Consider the following 22,159-nt stretch of genomic DNA (forward strand, 5'->3'; position numbering starts at 1 on the left):
TGAAAACCCATACAAATCTTCACCTTAGCCTCCACAAGATAATGATCAGACATCCCTCCAGTTGCACCTCTCAGCACATTAACATCCAAAAGTCTCTCTTTTGCGCGCCTGTCAATTAACACGTAATCCAATAACACTCTCTGGCCATCTCTCCTACTTACATATGTATACTTATGTATATCTCGCTTTTTAACCCAGGTATTCCCAATCACCAGTCCTTTTTCAGCACATAAATCTACAAGCTCTTCACCATTTCCATTTACAACACTGAACACCCCATGTATACCAATTATTCCCTAACTTATGAATAATAATTATCTAGATACAAAAATAATGCAAAAATGGGTGACAAAGATGTGAAAGCTATTGAGTGAAATGTCAATGAGCATAGGAAAGCTAGCTTCAACAGCAACGTACTGTTCAATTCATACTCAATAATTAATATGACAAATTGCATTTTCTAGTATGTGTTATCCACATAGTTCCCTTCAGCAGTCTGTTACCCACTTCATGAACTAACAATCATCTAATCATTAAAAGATAAGGGAAAATAGAAAAATCAAATAAAGAAACTAATATAACAAGCTGGCATAAGGTTATCACATTAGATGTGAAATTAAAGAGGCTTAGAAGGTTTGGTGATGCAAGAAACTTGTGACTAGAGCATGTGTGTTTAAATAAAATCATTAAGGAAGTAGGTCACACATCTCAACAGGCGTTTAACGTAAATGAAACTCGCTTATTCTGGAAGAGAATTCCCATCAGAACATTCACTAGCAATGAGGAAAAAACTGCTCCAAGATTCAGTGTCACCAAAGATTGCTTGACATTTCTACTTTGAGCAAGAGAAGGTCATATGCTTAAGACCTAATTAATGCTTTACTCAGAAAATCCAATGAGGCTTTGTCAAAACCAGTTCACATGTTCACAGATTCTTTAATGGGTTCAAAAATATCTCTCTTAAGAAAAAATAAATGACATGAACCATAACATCAATGAGATGGGCAATATTTCTGCTCCTCTAAATGATGCATTCTATATGTGCAGAGAGCAACTAAACTCTTGCCTTGCTTCACCACCTCTATACAATGCTTTACAGTACTTCAACTGCATTTGAGCAAAGGTGTCAAGGAAATGGATCTTGTTTAAAATGCTATCATGCCTTTTTACAGGATGACAACGGTGATGACTAATTGAATGTATTAGAAAAAGTTTCCATTTTGTCCTACAGTAAACCTAAATATGCTCAGACGAAGACCTTTTCACTCAGATAAAAATGGCATGCATGTAAGTGAGGCAAGGGTAGCTAAATTAAGAGAGTGGAGAGAAAATAAGGAAAAATGGTTATGGAAGGAGACAAAATAAAATGGAAAAGAATGTTTAGCAACCTACACAAAACATAAGTGAAGCAATGTACTCAGGACACTTAATTCATTAGTTTTAAATTTATGGTTATGAATGAAAACCGGTACAATTAAAATGTGGTCATGTGGAAATATCCACAAACAAATATAGAAAAGCAGATCAAAAGAGATGATTTGGGAATAGGAGCCTACTGTATGACTTCAAAAAGTTTACACTGTGGCATTGATGGCACGGTTAGTAGTTAATTTGTGAACGGTTGAAATATACAAAACTGGATCTAGTTAAACTTTTCCAACCATTCAAAGAGAGTGAAAGAACAATGTGGCTGAATGAAATGTGCTAGAAAAATTCTAACCCTTCATGCACATCTGATGCTAGGGTGTGCGGTGCACATTTCATCCCCAGTGAGTCAACAAATACCATCCAGTCAGCTACTTTCATGTGCTTTTTGTATGTGTGTGATCTGTGTAAATATGACGGAGGTAATGTAAAACTCAGGCATGAGGACAAATATATTTTGGGGATACTGTTCAAGATAGGTCAGGTTTGACAAGGTTAAATCAAATAATACTGTCAGGTGAGTAGGGTATTTTGGTTTCACTGACAACAAAATTCAGCACAGATTTCCAGGAAACAACTCTCTATTTCAGTTCAAAAAATTATAAACTTGGCTCACATTTCTTATATTTCATATAATTATCAACACCCCTCTTCTATGGGTATTACTCTGGTTTCAGCTCTGGAGAGGTGGCTGCTTGTGTGCCCCCATCATTAGCTAGACCATGCAATACTCGGCAAGATGCAGCATCACATGATTATTTTGAGGCCATCAGCAACTCAAAGGTGGGTCATTTTCATAAATGATTCTTTCCCAACATGTTGAAGCTTTGGAACTTTCTACCTTCTCATGTTTTTCCTAATAACTATGATCAGGCACATTTCAAAAGACAGGTCTTTTACTTCCTCCAACATTTGTAAATGCTTTCCCTTGTCTTTTCTTTTTCTATTCTATGATTCTCTCTATATTTCAATTAATGCCTGGCCTTGATGTGGACTTTTGTCCATGACTGGAGCCATCAACATTAAAAAAAATTGCATTAAGACAGCCACTTCCAACCCCACATCTTCCCTATTTCTTTATCAATGCCCTGCCTGCTTCTGGTGGGGTCAGTATGGATGGCCTAATGGCAAATAAACTTAAGGAATCATATATTCCCCATGTCTTCCATCCTGATTGGCTCAATACACTAAACTGTAAAAAACTTATGAAAATCAGGTGTAAGGAGCACAAAATTCCTCCTGAATAATTATGAAAACTTATGTAATCATTTTGATTACTTGAGTCACCTGCATATTAATTTTTTACGTCCCTCCAGATTCCTAGCCCTTTCTTTTCTGTTACTGTGGTTAACTGTTACAGAATTTACTAATTTTGGTTATGTAACCTTCAAAATATTTAGAAACGATACAAAACCAAATGATTTATCATCCATTCTGCAAATTTTGAAAAAGAGTATGCCCATGTTACAACACCTGTTTTGTCCATAGCTCCTGAGCTTGTGATTTTTGTTTACACTGCAGTAAGCTCTTATACTATACCCTATTGTAAGTAGCTATGTCATTCAATACAAGAGAGTAAAAAGATTACAGCTATTGCTATGAATACTCGACAAAAGAGGCATCATAATCATAGAATGGAACGGGATAAACGTCATAAACTGTATTTCAGGCTGCCTGTGTTCTAGCCCAGTAGATGACCATTTCAAGTGTGAGACAGGAAGCGTCATAATCAGGTGGTGTTGTCAGAGTGAATATCGAGGTAGCCTTTTGTGTGGCACAGCAGGCTGGGTCCTTTGTGGGAATACATAGGTACAGCATCACTGGTGACATACACTCATCAGTTATCACCACAGAGTTTCATACATCATTTTTCTATATCTTTATGGAATTTTCATGCTGTTCTTGAAGCAAAACATGCTTACTTCTAACCTTGAGGTGTTCACAATAAGACTTAAGGTAGGTATCTCAAGGGTTGCTCCCCTTAACCCCCCATTTCCCAAAGAACATTCACCAACCATAATTTTGCCAACCACAGGGCTTTTCTGTATCTATTTGTATGTGATTATTCTTTAATATCACTTACTGTAAAACCCTGTGCTCAAAGACTAATTGGGGAAGACCAGTCTGCTGGAAACCAAATTCGAACCCAGGGGTATAAGGAATTCACAAATTAACAATGGTCTAGTGATGATGTCGTGGTCAGGTCGCCCCTCCTCCCACCAAGAGTGATGTTCAGGGAACTCTGAATATGCATTGAATAGCTCCAAGGGTGTTTCTGGAGTCATCTCAATCATATCCTTGTCAGATATGAAGCACAGGCCATTCTCCATACAGATGATGTTCAATTTTTTTTTTTTCAGCATTGCTGAGATGTTTCCTAGACCTATTAGCACGTGCAACACTTCCAGCACCTATGTGCCATGATGGTATACAAACAGACAGACTTAAGTACCAGAAAGGACAACACGATTGCTTGAGAACATGAACACCAAGCTTCTTCACCTATTGAACAAGAACAGGCTTATCTCAGACTGGAAGGCAGTGAGAAAGCAAAGTCTCGTTTCATCTTGAAATTTTTACTTATACTCATGAGAAAGCAAAGTACTGTTTCATCTTGAAATTTTTGCTTATATTATCTTATATTATACTATTATAAATCAGTGTAACACTATGTGTATGTATGCTGAGAAAACATTGTACATCAGTGAAATACAGTAAAGAAAAAGTGCACTGAAGTGATGCTCACGTTCTAACATCCAGTCCTGAACCAGGGTTGGGAAATAACAGACATCCATGCACAACAATATTGAGGAAATTATTATACTTTTTTGGCATTTTCTTTGATGAAATATAATACAAACATATTCTATAAGGATTCTTTTTTCTTCACTGTAAAGGCAAATTTCTGAGGAGCTGCAGCTATAGGATGAACAAGTTGTTAAATTTTGAAGATCAGATAAACTGTATAATATGTGCAAGGCTAGTTAAAAATGGTATTACTGAAATGATGGCATCCCACTGGACTGTGAATGGAGTATCTTTTAACTCGAGAATAAAATGTTCAAATTCAACTCACACTCGACATTGGAATAAGGATTATCCATTTATTCAAACAGTTTTTAATTCATATGGTGAAATCATGAATTTGGTTTGTTACTTAAGAATCACCTACGTCTTATCAAATTGGAATCTGAACCAAAAGTATGCCAAACGTTTGAAACTGAGCCTTCATTTTATCAGTGGGGTTTTCAAGGCCAATTCTAGCAGTTGTCCATCATAATAATGCACTTACTCACAGATAAGAGCAGAGGACGGTTCCTGATTTTACATATGACCCAATAAGATCTAACAAAACCTAACCTAGCATTCCCTTTGCTTTTACAAACGTAATATAAAAAAATTCATAACTCCTTACACCAAGTACTGAGCAGATTTTAGATATACACAGACAATGTCCCACAGCAGTCAAGATTTAATGAAACATACCAACATTAAAGTTGTCAACTAACTGGGACCAAATGGCTGCTTGTTGGGCAGTGGCATGAAAAGCCATCAAGTCTGTTTGACGACATTCATCAGCAGTTGGTGTGATGCTGTCATGAGTTCCTCTAGGATGTTTATATAAGTTCTGCTGACTTTCTGCAAGTATTTCACCTAAGTTTACATTAATCAACTCCACACTTTCCTTGATTTTCATAACCTTTATGAATATTGCCTACTATCCCTGGGGATAGGGGAGAAAGAATACTTCCCACGCATTCCTCACGTGTCGTAGAAGGCGACTAAAGGGGACGGGAGCGGGGGCCAGAAACCCTCCCCTCCTTGTATTTTGACTTTCTAAAACGGGAAACAGAAGAAGGAGTCACGTGAGGAGTGCTCATCCTCTTCGAAGGCTCAGATTGGGGTGTCTAAATGTGTGTGGATGTAACCAAGATTAGAAAAAAGGAGAGATAGGTAGTATGTTTGAGGAAAGGAACCTGGATGTTTTGGCTCTGAGTGAAACGAAGCTCAAGGGTAAACGGGAAGGGTGGTTTGGGAATGTCTTGGGAGTAAAGTCAGGGGTTAGTGAGAGGACAAGAGCAAGGGAAGGAGTAGCACTACTCCTGAATCAGGAGTTGTGGGAGTATGTGATAGAGTGTAAGAAAGTAAATTCTAGATTGATATGGGTAAAACTGAAAGTTGATGGAGAGAGGTGGGTGATTATTGGTGCATATGCACCTGGGCATGAGAAGAAAGATCATGAGAGGCAAGTGTTTTGGGAGCAGCTGAATGAGTGTGTTAGTGGTTTTGATGCACAAGACCGGGTTATAGTGATGGGTGATTTGAATGCAAAGGTGAGTAATGTGGCAGTTGAGGGAACAATTGGTATACATGGAGTGTTCAGTGTTGTAAATGGAAATGGTGAAGAGCTTGTAGATTTATGTGCTGAAAAAGGACTGGTGATTGGGAATACCTGGTTTAAAAAGCGAGATATAAATAAGTATACGTATGTAAGTAGGAGAGATGGCCAGAGAGCATTATTGGATTACGTGTTAATTGATAGACGCATGAAAGAGAGACTTTTGGATGTTAATGTGCTGAGAGGTGCAACTGGAGGGATGTCTGATCATCATCTTGTGGAGGCAAAGGTGAAGATTTGTGGGGGTTTTCAGAAAAGAAGAGAGAATGTTGGGGTGAAGAGAGTGGTGACAGTAAGTGAGCTTGGGAAGGAGACTTGTGTTAGGAAGTACCAGGAGAGACTGAGTACAGAATGGAAAAAGGTGAGAACAAAGGAGGTAAGGGGAGTGGGGGAGGAATGGGATGTATTTAGGGAAGCAGTGATGGCATGCGCAAAAGATGCTTGTGGCATGAGAAGCGTGGGAGGTGGGTTGATTAGAAAAGGTAGAGTGGTGGGATGAAGAAGTAAGATTATTAGTGAAAGAGAAGAGAGAGGCATTTGGACGATTTTTACAGGGAAAAAATGCAAATGAGTGGGAGAGGTATAAAAGAAAGAGGCAGGAAGTCAAGAGGAAGGTGCAAGAGGTGAAAAAGAGGGCAAATGAGAGTTGGGGTGAGAGAGTATCATTAAATTTCGGGGAGAATAAAAAGATGTTTTGGAAGGAGGTAAATAAAGTGTGTAAGACAAGGGAGCAAATGGGAACTTCAGTGAAGGGGGCTAATGGGGAGGTGATAACAAGTAGTGGTGATGTGAGAAGGAGATGGAGTGAGTATTTTGAAGGTTTGTTGAATGTGTTTGATGATAGAGTGGCAGATATAGAGTGTTTTGGTTGAGGTGGTGTGCAAAGTGAGAGGGTTAGGGAAAATGATTTGGTAAATAGAGAAGAGGTAGTAAAAGCTTTACGGATGATGAAAGCCGGCAAGGCAGCAGGTTTGGATGGTATTGCAGTGGAATTCATTAAAAAAGGGGGTGACTGTATCGTTCACTGGTTGGTAAGGTTATTTAATGTATGTATGATTCATGGTGAGGTGCCTGAGAATTGGCGGAATGTGTGCATAGTGCCATTGTACAAAGGCAAAGGGGATAAGAGTGAGTGCTCAAATTACAGAGGTATAAGTTTGTTGAGTATTCCTGGTAAATTATATGGAAGGGTATTGATTGAGAGGGTGAAGGCATGTACAGAGCATCAGATTGGGGAAGAGCAGTGTGGTTTCAGAAGTGGTAGAGGATGTGTGGATCAGGTGTTTGCTCTGAAGAATGTATGTGAGAAATACTTAGAAAAACAAATGGATTTGTATGTAGCATTTATGGATATGGAGAAGGCATATGACAGAGTTGATAGAGATGCTCTGTGGAAGGTTTTAAGAATATATGGTGTGGGAGGCAAGTTCATAGAAGCAGTGAAAAGTTTTTATCGAGGATGTAAGGCATGTGTACGTGTAGGAAGAGAGGAAAGTGATTGGTTCTCAGTGAATGTAGGTTTGCGGCAGGGGTGTGTGATGTCTCCATGGTTGTTTAATTTGTTTATGGATGGGGTTGTTAGGGAGGTAAATGCAAGAGTTTTGGAAAGAGGAGCAAGTATGCAGTCTGTTGTGGATGAGAGAGCTTGGGAAGTGATTCAGTTGTTGTTCGCTGATGATACAGCACTGGTGGCTGATTCATATAAGAAACTGCAGAAGCTGGTGACTGAGTTTGGTAAAGTGTGTGAAAGAAGAAAGTTAAGAGTATATGTGAATAAGAGCAATGTTATTAGGTACAGTAGGGTTAAGGGTCAAGTCAACTGGGAGGTAAGTTTGAATGGAGAAAAACTGGAGGAAGTAAAGTGTTTTAGATATCTGGGAGTGGATCTGGCAGCGGATGGAACCAAGGAAGCGGAAGTGAATCATAGGGTGGGGGAGGGGGCGAAAATTCTGGGAGCCTTGAAGAATGTTTGGAAGTCGAGAACATTATCTCGGAAAGCAAAAATGGGTATGTTTGAAGGAATAGTATTTCTAACAATGTTGTATGGTTGTGAGGCGTGGGCTATGGATAGAGTTGTGCGCAGCAGGGTGGATGTGCTGGAAATGAGATGTTTGAGGGCAATATGTGGTGTGGGGTGGTTTGATCGAGTAAGTAATGTAAGGGTAAGAGAGATGTGTGGAAATAAAAAGGGTGTGGTTGAGAGAGCAGAAGAGGGTGTTTTGAAATGGTTTGGTCATATGGAGAGAATGAGTGAGGAAAGATTGACCAAGAGGATATATGTGTCAGAGGTGGAGGGAACGAGGAGAAGTGGGAGACCAAATTGGAGGTGGTAAGATGGAGTGAAAAAGATTTTGAGTGATCGGGGCCTGAACATGCAGGAGGGTGAAAGGCATGCAAGGAATAGAGTGAATTGGAACATGTGGTATACCGGGGTCGACGTGCTGTCAATGGATTGAACCAGGGCATGTGAAGCATCTGGGGTAAACCATGGAAAGTTCTGTGGGGCCTGGATGTAGAAAGGGAGCTGTGGTTTCGGTGCATTATTACATCATGACAGCTAGAGACTGAGTGTGAACGAATGGGGCATTTGGTGTGTTTTCCTAGCGCTACCTCACACACACGAGGGGGGAGGGGGTTGTTATTCCATGTGTGGCGAGGTGGCGATGGGAACAAAAAAGGCAGACAGTATGAATTATGTACATGTGCATATATGTATATGTCTGTGTGTGTATATATATGTGTACATTGAGATGTATAGGTATGTATATGTGCATGTGTGGACGTGTATGTATATACATGTGTATGTGGGCGGGTTGGGCCATTCTTTCGTCTGTTTCCTTGCGCTACCTCGCTAACGCAGGAGACAGCGACAAAGCAAAATAAATAAATAAATAAATGATTCTGAAAATAAAACACTCAAGTAATGCTCCAAATCACACACTGTAACTCTTACTGTCTTTTCTAAACTTTATGTAGCAGTGAAGAACAAAATCACTCAATATCCAAAGCCACTTTCAATGCGTAGCTAAATGAGTAACTTCCTGTGGTTATGGTCGCTGGGATGGGTTAATGTGGAAGCAAATACACACAGTGCTCAGCTTTCCAGCAACTGAATATAAACATGAAACCCAAACAATCACATATGACTGAAAAACATTAAAATTATGATAAATATTAGCTGCTATGTGAAATTAGGTGAAGATTTTATAGATTTTGCTTGATGTGATAAGATCACGAAATATGTCACATTCAATAAAAAAAGTAACAGAAAAAACAGTGTATGCCTTAGTAATGTTCTAAGGAGCTGGTAAAACAATGCTTGGCAAATTTATTTTACAGCCAATCATCAACAATATGGTTTCACAAACTGATAGGCATCTTAAATAGCAATCGAATAAAGTTGAGGAACTATTTCTTCCTTATGAAATGAAGGAAAATCATAAAAGAATAATAAAGCAACCAAGAAAGATGTGATATAGGCCTGAACTTAATCAGGGGCAAATAAGAAATTTGTGGTGGTACCATAATGGTAACATAACAGCACGCATTTAAAGCAACATGTTGTTGACATTTCCTCAGGCAATGATGCCACCTTATTGTATATATATTGTTTTGATGATATATATATATATATATATAAAGAACAAGTCTGTTCAGTTCCACATATCTCTAGTGCTTCTGAAACTATGTGGAAATGTTTCATTTACTTTATTCCCACATTTTCCATAATCTTCATTGCCCTTCCCACTAATACATATTCATTATCAATCCATTAATCTATGTCACTATGTTTCATCAATACCCTTCTAAAGCACTTGCGCTGGGCATTAACAGCAAACTGACATGCTTTTCTCCCACTTCCATACGTTAGTTCTGTTGCGTGTTTATAAGGTCTATCATTACAAAAGAGTGAGATACAATGTTTCACACATTAGATTCACAGCACCAATAATCCAAAGCTGTACAATGTAGCAACACCATCAAGTAAATGTATTTCATTAATATTTGTAAGGTTATCAGGTGGTGGCCTAAATCCAATGGGGGTCGAATGGTACCGATGAAGCTGAGGACAGCGGCCAGTCAGAACCATCGGCATCAACCAAGACAACAGTAAACTTTCATGTCTGTCTACATGAGGTTTTTCAGTCCGCATTGAGCGACACAGACACTGCCAGAAAGACTTCGTCTTAGAACAATAAAACCGGAAGGTGTGAAGAAATTTCTCGCTCGAGGGATGAAACTTGACGTCAACTATGGCATAAAGCCCAAATAACCAACTAACCTCAAGGTTTAGTTACAGTCAGCATTGGCCCTCCATGGATCCCCATAGGTATTAGACTGTGTGGTGACTGTTTACTATCTACTTTGTCCTATGTGGTGACTGTTTACTATCGACTTTGTCCTGTGTGGTGACTGTTTACTATCGACTTTGTCCTGAGTGGTGACTGTTTACTATCGACTTTGTCCTGTGTGGCGACTGTTTACTATCGACTTTGTCCTAAGTGGTGACTGTTTACTATCGACTTTGTCCTGAGTGGTGACTGTTTACTATCGACTTTGTCCTGAGTGGTGACTGTTTACTATCGACTTTGTCCTGTGTGGTGACAGTTAACAATCGACTTTGTCCTGTGTGGTGACTGTTTACTATCGACTTTGTCCTGTGTGGTGACTGTTTACTATGAGGTGCCGGTAGCACTTGGGGCCCCTTATTCCAAGTCTACATTTACAAGCTCATTTACCTACGAGCGGTTACTTTAGGGTGGATTTGGACCTGGATGAGCTAAATGGATACAAATTAGAACTCAACTTGATTGGGCTGGGTTACGTGTGGTTATGCCCTATCACATTATAAGGGCCATGGAAGAATGGTGCCTCGTCAAGATGCAAAGACAGAAAACCACGACATCTACATTTCTTTAATAGCCTATGGCTTTAGTTCACTTACTACCTATACATCACATCACTCGCCATGTAATTTGTGTTAAGAAACTGGAAAATAGATCCTTTACCTTGGTCATTTTGAGAAAGGGATGAAATTCTGTTGCCAGCCAGCTCGTGTTGATATGTTTGGGGTCAGCTGGCCTTGAACGACGAGCCTAAATTATTTTTTTTTTTTATATATTACAATGATATAAGAAACCTTCAAAATGTATCTATCAAGATTCTACAATTCATTTATTATAAGAAAAATTATGAAAAGTCCTTTATATGGGTTATTTAGCTTTCGTCTCTTATAAAGGTATTTACTGTCTTACCATTGTAATGGATTTGTATGTAGCATTTATGGATCTGGAGAAGGCATATGATAGAGTTGATAGAGATGCTCTGTGGAAGGTATTAAGAATATATGGTGTGGGAGGAAAGTTGTTAGAAGCAGTGAAAAGTTTTCATCGAGGATGTAAGGCATGTGTACGTGTAGGAAGAGAGGAAAGTGATTGGTTCTCAGTGAATGTAGGTTTGCGGCAGGGGTGTGTGATGTCTCCATGGTTGTTTAATTTGTTTATGGATGGGGTTGTTAGGGAGGTAAATGCAAGAGTTTTGGAAAGAGGGGCAAGTATGAAGTCTGTTGGGGATGAGAGAGCTTGGGAAGTGAGTCAGTTGTTGTTCGCTGATGATACAGCGCTGGTGGCTGATTCATGTGAGAAACTGCAGAAGCTGGTGACTGAGTTTGGAAAAGTGTGTGGAAGAAGAAAGTTAAGAGTAAATGTGAATAAGAGCAAGGTTATTAGGTACAGTAGGGTTGAGGGTCAAGTCAATTGGGAGGTGAGTTTGAATGGAGAAAAACTGGAGGAAGTGAAGTGTTTTAGATATCTGGGAGTGGATCTGGCAGCGGATGGAACCATGGAAGCGGAAGTGGATCATAGGGTGGGGGAGGGGGGCGAAAATCCTGGGGGCCTTGAAGAATGTGTAGAAGTCGAGAACATTATCTCGGAAAGTAAAAATGGGTATGTTTGAAGGAATAGTGGTTCCAACAATGTTGTATGGTTGCGAGGCGTGGGCTATGGATAGAGTTGTGCGCAGGAGGATGGATGTGCTGGAAATGAGATGTTTGAGGACAATGTGTGGTGTGAGGTGGTTTGATCGAGTGAGTCACGTAAGGGTAAGAGAGATGTGTGGAAATAAAAAGAGCGTGGTTGAGAGAGCAGAAGAGGGTGTTTTGAAGTGGTTTGGGCACATGGAGAGGATGAGTGAGGAAAGATTGACCAAGAGGATATATGTGTCGGAGGTGGAGGGAACAAGGAGAAGAGGGAGACCAAATTGGAGGTGGAAAGATGGAGTGAAAAAGATTTTGTGTGATCGGGGCCTGAACATGCAGGAGGGTGAAAGGAGGGCAAGGAATAGAGTGAATTGGAGCGATGTGGTATACCGGGGTTGACGTGCTGTCAGTGGATTGAATCAGGGCATGTGAGGCGTCTGGGGTAAACCATGGAAAGCTGTGTAGGTGTGTATATTTGCGTGTGTGGACGTATGTATATACATGTGTATGGGGGGGGGGGTGGGCCATTTCTTTCGTCTGTTTCCTTGCGCTACCTCAACGCGATCCAGTAGAGAAGCTGCCGCTACCTGGCCAGCCGACCCTTGCCTACCTCAACGCGATCCAGTAGAGAAGCTGCCGCTACCTGGCCAGCCGACCCATGCCTACCTCAACGCGATCCAGTAGAGAAGCTGCCGCTACCTGGCCAGCCGACCCTTGCCTACCTCAACGCGATCCAGTAGAGAAGCTGCCGCTACCTGGCCAGCCGACCCTTGCCTACCTCAACGCGATCCAGTAGAGAAGCTGCCGCTACCTGGCCAGCCGACCCTTGCCTACCTCAACGCGATCCAGTAGAGAAGCTGCCGCTACCTGGCCAGCCGACCCATGCCTACCTCAACGCGATCCAGTAGAGAAGCTGCCGCTACCTGGCCAGCCGACCCTTGCCTACCTCAACGCGATCCAGTAGAGAAGCTGCCGCTACCTGGCCAGCCGACCCATGCCTACCTCAACGCGATCCAGTAGAGAAGCTGCCGCTACCTGGCCAGCCGACCCTTGCCTACCTCAACGCGATCCAGTAGAGAAGCTGCCGCTACCTGGCCAGCCGACCCTTGCCTACCTCAACGCGATCCAGTAGAGAAGCTGCCGCTACCTGGCCAGCCGACCCTTGCCTACCTCAACGCGATCCAGTAGAGAAGCTGCCGCTACCTGGCCAGCCGACCCTTGCCTACCTCAACGCGATCCAGTAGAGAAGCTGCCGCTACCTGGCCAGCCGACCCTTGCCTACCTCAACGCGATCCAGTAGAGAAGCTGCCGCTACCTGGCCAGCCGACCCTTGCCTACCTCAACGCGATCCAGTAGAGAAGCTGCCGCTACCTGGCCAGCCGACCCTTGCCTACCTCAACGCGATCCAGTAGAGAAGCTGCCGCTACCTGGCCAGCCGACCCTTGCCTACCTCAACGCGATCCAGTAGAGAAGCTGCCGCTACCTGGCCAGCCGACCCATGCCTACCTCAACGCGATCCAGTAGAGAAGCTGCCGCTACCTGGCCAGCCGACCCTTGCCTACCTCAACGCGATCCAGTAGAGAAGCTGCCGCTACCTGGCCAGCCGACCCTTGCCTACCTCAACGCGATCCAGTAGAGAAGCTGCCGCTACCTGGCCAGCCGACCCTTGCCTACCTCAACGCGATCCAGTAGAGAAGCTGCCGCTACCTGGCCAGCCGACCCTTGCCTACCTCAACGCGATCCAGTAGAGAAGCTGCCGCTACCTGGCCAGCCGACCCTTGCCTACCTCAACGCGATCCAGTAGAGAAGCTGCCGCTACCTGGCCAGCCGACCCTTGCCTACCTCAACGCGATCCAGTAGAGAAGCTGCCGCTACCTGGCCAGCCGACCCTTGCCTACCTCAACGCGATCCAGTAGAGAAGCTGCCGCTACCTGGCCAGCCGACCCTTGCCTACCTCAACGCGATCCAGTAGAGAAGCTGCCGCTACCTGGCCAGCCGACCCTTGCCTACCTCAACGCGATCCAGTAGAGAAGCTGCCGCTACCTGGCCAGCCGACCCTTGCCTACCTCAACGCGATCCAGTAGAGAAGCTGCCGCTACCTGGCCAGCCGACCCTTGCCTACCTCAACGCGATCCAGTAGAGAAGCTGCCGCTACCTGGCCAGCCGACCCTTGCCTACCTCAACGCGATCCAGTAGAGAAGCTGCCGCTACCTGGCCAGCCGACCCTTGCCTACCTCAACGCGATCCAGTAGAGAAGCTGCCGCTACCTGGCCAGCCGACCCATGCCTACCTCAACGCGATCCAGTAGAGAAGCTGCCGCTACCTGGCCAGCCGACCCTTGCCTACCTCAACGCGATCCAGTAGAGAAGCTGCCGCTACCTGGCCAGCCGACCCTTGCCTACCTCAACGCGATCCAGTAGAGAAGCTGCCGCTACCTGGCCAGCCGACCCATGCCTACCTCAACGCGATCCAGTAGAGAAGCTGCCGCTACCTGGCCAGCCGACCCTTGCCTACCTCAACGCGATCCAGTAGAGAAGCTGCCGCTACCTGGCCAGCCGACCCATGCCTACCTCAACGCGATCCAGTAGAGAAGCTGCCGCTACCTGGCCAGCCGACCCTTGCCTACCTCAACGCGATCCAGTAGAGAAGCTGCCGCTACCTGGCCAGCCGACCCTTGCCTACCTCAACGCGATCCAGTAGAGAAGCTGCCGCTACCTGGCCAGCCGACCCTTGCCTACCTCAACGCGATCCAGTAGAGAAGCTGCCGCTACCTGGCCAGCCGACCCTTGCCTACCTCAACGCGATCCAGTAGAGAAGCTGCCGCTACCTGGCCAGCCGACCCTTGCCTACCTCAACGCGATCCAGTAGAGAAGCTGCCGCTACCTGGCCAGCCGACCCATGCCTACCTCAACGCGATCCAGTAGAGAAGCTGCCGCTACCTGGCCAGCCGACCCTTGCCTACCTCAACGCGATCCAGTAGAGAAGCTGCCGCTACCTGGCCAGCCGACCCTTGCCTACCTCAACGCGATCCAGTAGAGAAGCTGCCGCTACCTGGCCAGCCGACCCTTGCCTACCTCAACGCGATCCAGTAGAGAAGCTGCCGCTACCTGGCCAGCCGACCCTTGCCTACCTCAACGCGATCCAGTAGAGAAGCTGCCGCTACCTGGCCAGCCGACCCTTGCCTACCTCAACGCGATCCAGTAGAGAAGCTGCCGCTACCTGGCCAGCCGACCCTTGCCTACCTCAACGCGATCCAGTAGAGAAGCTGCCGCTACCTGGCCAGCCGACCCTTGCCTACCTCAACGCGATCCAGTAGAGAAGCTGCCGCTACCTGGCCAGCCGACCCTTGCCTACCTCAACGCGATCCAGTAGAGAAGCTGCCGCTACCTGGCCAGCCGACCCATGCCTACCTCAACGCGATCCAGTAGAGAAGCTGCCGCTACCTGGCCAGCCGACCCTTGCCTACCTCAACGCGATCCAGTAGAGAAGCTGCCGCTACCTGGCCAGCCGACCCTTGCCTACCTCAACGCGATCCAGTAGAGAAGCTGCCGCTACCTGGCCAGCCGACCCATGCCTACCTCAACGCGATCCAGTAGAGAAGCTGCCGCTACCTGGCCAGCCGACCCTTGCCTACCTCAACGCGATCCAGTAGAGAAGCTGCCGCTACCTGGCCAGCCGACCCATGCCTACCTCAACGCGATCCAGTAGAGAAGCTGCCGCTACCTGGCCAGCCGACCCTTGCCTACCTCAACGCGATCCAGTAGAGAAGCTGCCGCTACCTGGCCAGCCGACCCTTGCCTACCTCAACGCGATCCAGTAGAGAAGCTGCCGCTACCTGGCCAGCCGACCCATGCCTACCTCAACGCGATCCAGTAGAGAAGCTGCCGCTACCTGGCCAGCCGACCCTTGCCTACCTCAACGCGATCCAGTAGAGAAGCTGCCGCTACCTGGCCAGCCGACCCTTGCCTACCTCAACGCGATCCAGTAGAGAAGCTGCCGCTACCTGGCCAGCCGACCCTTGCCTACCTCAACGCGATCCAGTAGAGAAGCTGCCGCTACCTGGCCAGCCGACCCTTGCCTACCTTACAGCGATCCAGTAGACGAGCTGCCACAGTCTGGCCACCGACCCTTGCCTACCTCAACGCGATCCAGTAGAGAAGCTGCCGCTACCTGGCCAGCCGACCCTTGCCTACCTCAACGCGATCCAGTAGAGAAGCTGCCGCTACCTGGCCAGCCGACCCTTGCCTACCTCAACGCGATCCAGTAGAGAAGCTGCCGCTACCTGGCCAGCCGACCCTTGCCTACCTCAACGCGATCCAGTAGAGAAGCTGCCGCTACCTGGCCAGCCGACCCTTGCCTACCTCAACGCGATCCAGTAGAGAAGCTGCCGCTACCTGGCCAGCCGACCCATGCCTACCTCAACGCGATCCAGTAGAGAAGCTGCCGCTACCTGGCCAGCCGACCCTTGCCTACCTCAACGCGATCCAGTAGAGAAGCTGCCGCTACCTGGCCAGCCGACCCTTGCCTACCTCAACGCGATCCAGTAGAGAAGCTGCCGCTACCTGGCCAGCCGACCCTTGCCTACCTCAACGCGATCCAGTAGAGAAGCTGCCGCTACCTGGCCAGCCGACCCTTGCCTACCTCAACGCGATCCAGTAGAGAAGCTGCCGCTACCTGGCCAGCCGACCCTTGCCTACCTCAACGCGATCCAGTAGAGAAGCTGCCGCTACCTGGCCAGCCGACCCATGCCTACCTCAACGCGATCCAGTAGAGAAGCTGCCGCTACCTGGCCAGCCGACCCTTGCCTACCTCAACGCGATCCAGTAGAGAAGCTGCCGCTACCTGGCCAGCCGACCCTTGCCTACCTCAACGCGATCCAGTAGAGAAGCTGCCGCTACCTGGCCAGCCGACCCTTGCCTACCTCAACGCGATCCAGTAGAGAAGCTGCCGCTACCTGGCCAGCCGACCCATGCCTACCTCAACGCGATCCAGTAGAGAAGCTGCCGCTACCTGGCCAGCCGACCCATGCCTACCTCAACGCGATCCAGTAGAGAAGCTGCCGCTACCTGGCCAGCCGACCCTTGCCTACCTCAACGCGATCCAGTAGAGAAGCTGCCGCTACCGGGCCACCCGCCCCTTGCCTACCTAAAGGGCTTTTCCCAGTAAAAGCTGCCGTCCCGGCCAGCCCCCCCCTTTGCCTACCTAAACCCCCGTTTTTTCCCAGTGGGAAAGCTCCGCAAATGGCCGCCGCCCCTTGCCTACCTAAACCGCGTTTTTTTCCGGGAAAAAAAGCTGCCCCCCCCTTTGGCCACCCGGCCCCTTTCCCTACCTAAACGCGTTTCCAAAGTAGAAAACGGCCGCTACCTGGCCCACCCGACCCTTGCCTTTTTTAACCGGATCCAGTAGAAAGCTGCCGCTCCGGGCCCAAGCCGACCCAGCCTACCTCAAGCGATCCATAGAAACCCTCCCGCTCCCGGGGCCACCCGACCCACCCTTTACCTCAACGGTTTTCCTTTAAAAGCGGGGCTCCCGGGCCCCACCCCGACCCAGCCTACCTAAACGCGATCCAGTAAAAAAAGCTGCCCCCCCCCCCGGCCCAACCCGGGCCCCTTCCTCCCTCCCGGTTCCAGTAAGAAGTGCCGTTTCCTGGCCAGCCGCCCCTTTGGCCTACCTAAACCGCGTTTTTTTCCCCAGTGAAAAGCTCCCCGGCTCCGGGCCCCGGGCCGCCCCTTTCCTACCTAAACCGGACCCAAATAGAAAAGTTTGCCCGCTCCCTGGCCAGCCCCCCTTTGCCTACCTAAACGGACCCAGTGGGAAAAGCTGCCCACCTCCACCGGCCACCCCGGACCAAGGGGCTGCCGCTCCGGGCCCCAGCCGACCCAGCCTACCTAAACCGCGATCCAGTAGAAAGCGGGCCCTCCTGGCCAGCCGACCCTTGCCTACCTCAAGCGTTTCCAGGAGAAGTCCCCCGCCCCCGGGCCCCACCCGACCCTTCCCAAACCTCAACGCGACCCCAGTGGAGGGGGCTGCCCTCCCGGGGAAACCCCACCCTCCCACCTAAACCCCCGAATCCAGTAGAAAAAGCTCCGCTCCTTTTGGGCCACCCGATTTTTTGCCTCCCCTCAACCGATCCAGTAGACAAGCTGCCACTCCCTGGCCAGCCGACCCTTGCCTACCTCAACGCGATCCAGTAGAGAAGCTGCCGCTACCTGGCCAGCCGACCCTTGCCTACCTCAACGCGATCCAGTAGACGAGCTGCCACAGTCTGGCCAGCCGACCCTTGCCTACCTTACAGCGATCCAGTAGACGAGCTGCCACTACCTGGCCAGCCGACCCATGCCTACCTCAACGCGATCCAGTAGAGAAGCTGCCGCTACCTGGCCAGCCGACCCTTGCCTACCTCAACGCGATCCAGTAAACAAGCTGCCGGTCCTGGACAGCCGACCCTAGCCTACCTCAACGCGATCCAGCAGACGAGCTGCCACTCCCCGGCCAGCCGACCCTATCCTACCTCACCATAACTCAGTACAGTAGCCACAACTCTCATCGCCCATTTCTGGGCCACCTCACCGTGATCCAGTATAGTAGCCACCGCTTCGCGGCTGACCGAAGCTACCCTACGTCACCATGATCCAGTACAGATGCCACTACTCACCCGCTTATTCTAGCCTACTTCACTGTGACCCAGTGCAGTAGCTCCCCGCAAAGCCGACCGTAGCCTATGAAAATCTTACCTAACATCCCCAGAAGTACATGATTATAATGGAAATGTACCATTATTTTTGTGGTCTGCTGGTGTGAGAACGCATGGAGTGGCCACGTATAAGGGATATTTGGCAGTGGGGCGAACTCTTACAGCATATTTCTAATTTCTTTCACTGGAAACATGAAGCTTCAAAAGGACCCGGTGGTCTGTTAGTGTTTGTATGTTGGAAATCTAAAAGAAAAAAAAAAATTTTCAAATGAGCTAAACCGCCAATTTACCAAAACCATGTTAACTGTAATAATGTGAATGGCGGTGGGTTACACATTCCAGGATGAATAATCATAAGGTGTCATCTGAGTGAACAGTAATATACTTCGAAGTGTCTGTCTACAGAGTTCATAGGTTTTCTACATTTTCTAGCTGTGCTAATTATACTAAGTACACCTAACTCTAGTTCACCACTCACTCTACATTGGTTACAACCATTAATCTCCAAATGTTACTCATACCTGGCTAGAAATAAGACCTTTGTTTATGCAAACATCATTCAACTCCCGAGCCGTGAGCACGAAGCCAGCTGGCAGCTACCGAGCCGACGACCTGACACCTGTGGCCACATATCCTCACCTTTCCACCACCACAAGACTTGTGTCAGCAAATTGGGTTTGACCCTGAGTATCTCAGTGACCAGTACCTTACCTATTCTCTAGTCACCTGAAGTCTCCTCCACCACTGCACTTCCCGGAACCCTTAACACGATACTGTCACTCAGCGCGACGAACCAGGAAATGAACGTATGAACCAGAAACACAGTAATTTTCGGTATTGGAATGAACGCGCTCGTCGGCCATCTCGAAGTTGAAGCGGGGCTTTATTGTATGGCAAGGCGTTGTTTCAATCCAATGAAATGACTTGCATGGCCTTTTATCGTTTTGTAACATTCATTTTTGACTATATACTTACTAATATTCCATGTACTTGTGCTACATGCGTGTGTTACTAAATGTTTATGTAGGAAAATTACTCTTGTTCAATAATAAAGTATTTAAAGTATATATTTTGAATGTCAGTCCGTCCAAGTCAGAGTCAATGTAACAATTCGGATTCAGACGTAGTCCACGTTTATAATATATTCCGACTCTTCTGACGTCAGTCAATTTCTAAACAATGTTTTACTTGTTTGTCTTTTTACGGTAAACCACGACTGAGACAAAATGTGATCTTAGGAATACACTTTGTCCTCGACGATGGAAATATATCTTAATCGCGATTACAGATACTACATCTCTGAAGACGGCCATAGCCAGAATCAAGGCACCTATATCACCATTTACCACACTCACCATAGAAAATGGAATTTCGCCCATGGTTTTCAATGACCCCATATGTATTTATAGTACTTCCCTAACGTATGATAATAAGCGGACACAGAATCAACAGAAGTGTGTCAACAGACCAGACTCAAACATGAGCAATATGCTCGACCTTGCTTTTAATGTGGTATTTCCCAAAACAACCTTTGTCGACGGGAATTTCCAAGACACGTATGCGAACTGTTGTGGTCGATTTATTTATTCTACGATGTCCGAGGAGGCAGCAGCAGGGGCACCTGAATACCCTAATCAAGGCATCTTGTTAACGAGTATATACGTGTGCGTACGTCTTGACGTACGACTGTGCACTACGACGGCTTGTTCTCTGAGAAACGTAAGGTATTCCCTCCCTGTCAAACGAGAACGACTGTAGCATCAGAGCCGCTTTTTCCAATGATGTCTCACCAGCTGACATACGTCAGCACCTCGCAGCCTGGCGAGTGTTGGTCCGTTTCCTGCTGCTGACACAGGACGTCAGCGCACTCCGACTGACAATGAAGCCCGACACATGCAGGGTGTCAGCCACCACCACTCCCTGACAGCAGGGTGTCAGCCACCACCACCCCCTGCAGTGGCTCTCTCCTTGGGAGACTACGTCAACTCGCTTCCTAACACATAACCTACCGACTAATACCTTAAGCTCATATCACTCCCTAAAAGCTAAATGTAATCGCCAGTCATGGACCAAAAATATATAATTCCCAAAGTGAAGCTTATTTTGATGACCTGTGGAGCTCGATAGAGCTGCCAAATATCGTTTGGCATTGTTCAGCATAAACTCAAGAGTAAGGCTTTACTTTGGTTACCTGTGGTGCCCTCAACAGCAAAATAAAATAGTCTGGCGAAGCCAGAGTAAAGTCACCAAGGTGCAGCTTTTCTTTGATGACCCATGTAGCACGCACAAGTGTTAGCCAGAGGAAAATTCCTATAGTAAAACTTTAATTCGACGACCCACATATGTGTCCCACAAAACCTATATAAAACAGTCTACCGTTAGCCTATATAAAAGACTGAATGTAAAGCTTTACTTTGACGACCCATAAGACATGCAAGTGGAAAATAGTCGTCTGGCATTAGCTAGAACAAATGTCCTAAAGGGACGCTTTAGTTTGGCGTCGTTGGTTCATTCCTCGACAATCTACTTCGACTAATTCGTTTATACATATATTGCGGCTTCCTACCTTACACACTACAAATGTGAAAAGAAAGCGTTACTCACTCTCGACAGGCGTCGGTGGCTCAGTCTGTGATACACGTCAGTAGCTTACTTCAACAAACGTTACTTCGACGAACTCAAAAACTCTGCTCACTCTCCAACAGTCATCGATGAGCTTCGTCTCTTAACACACGTGTGTCGGTAGCTCACTTCATGGCAAACCAAATACGATTCTCTCTCTCTGACACGCAACGGTATGGCTTCTTACATGACACTAAAAACACTGCTCACTCCCTGATAGACGTCGGTGGCATAGTGTCTGATACACATCGGTAGCTCACTCCCAGATACACTACAAGGCCTAACTCCGTTACGATTACTTCCTGCCTGACACACACGCTTCAGAGGCAAAAATACGTAGGTGGTTTTGTCTGTAACATACGTGGGTAGTTCACACCATGACACAATACATGACTAACGCCCTGATGCACAAGGCTGGCTTCCTACCTCACACTACTACAGTGGCGACAACATAAAACCGCTGCTCACTTCCTAACAAACTACCGTGGCAAACAATGGCTGCTTACGCTGACAGATTCTCTGGGATTGTCTCTAGCACACGTCGGGCCACCTCACTCTAGGGCACACTATTCCCACTAACTACATGGCACACAAGGGCGGCTTCCTATCTGACGACGGAGGAACGCTACTCACTCCCTCACAGACGTCAGTGACTTCGTTTCGACCACACGTCGTGGGCTTATGCCCCGATGTACGATAGTTTACTACAGCGGTCTGTTGTTCTCTGGCACACGACGATAGGTTCTCTCCCCCCCTCGACAATGACAAACAACAACGCCCGACTCGTCCTCTAAAATCAAAGCCGTTCAATTTCAAACGACGATCTCACCAACTGACATGCATCTGCACCTCATATCCTAGCGCATTGGCACGTCCCTTCCTGATACACGGCGGTGGATCACTCCAAGACAGAGGAAGACGCATGACACAACCAGCGAGTCATTCGCTAACACGCAACAGTCTTGCTGCCACGCGCCGGGTTTAATGTCTCTCTCTCTCTCCCTCTCTCCCTAGAGTGCTACGGCAACTCACTCTCCGACAC

At 46.9% G+C, this 22,159-nt stretch overlaps 1 protein-coding gene across 6 annotated transcripts in view; it reads right to left on the reverse strand.

The window, feature by feature from the left end:
• LOC139756792 (cyclin-K-like) overlaps positions 1–10,934 on the reverse strand; it is a 33,619-nt gene extending 22,685 nt beyond the window's left edge. For 2 of the 6 annotated variants that reach the window (XM_071676586.1, XM_071676585.1), the window contains exon 1: positions 10,834–10,934. In XM_071676586.1, coding sequence (XP_071532687.1) covers positions 10,834–10,842 — 9 coding nt within the window. In that variant the 5' untranslated portion in view covers positions 10,843–10,934. The remainder of the gene's footprint in view (positions 1–10,833) is intronic. The other 4 variants (XM_071676591.1, XM_071676592.1, XM_071676590.1 and 1 more) reach the window with 4 other exon arrangements.
• Positions 10,935–22,159: the final 11,225 nt, after the last annotated feature.

The sequence above is a fragment of the Panulirus ornatus genome, chromosome 23 (assembly GCF_036320965.1).
Source record: "Panulirus ornatus isolate Po-2019 chromosome 23, ASM3632096v1, whole genome shotgun sequence".
Classification (NCBI taxonomy): Eukaryota; Metazoa; Arthropoda; class Malacostraca; order Decapoda; family Palinuridae; genus Panulirus; species Panulirus ornatus.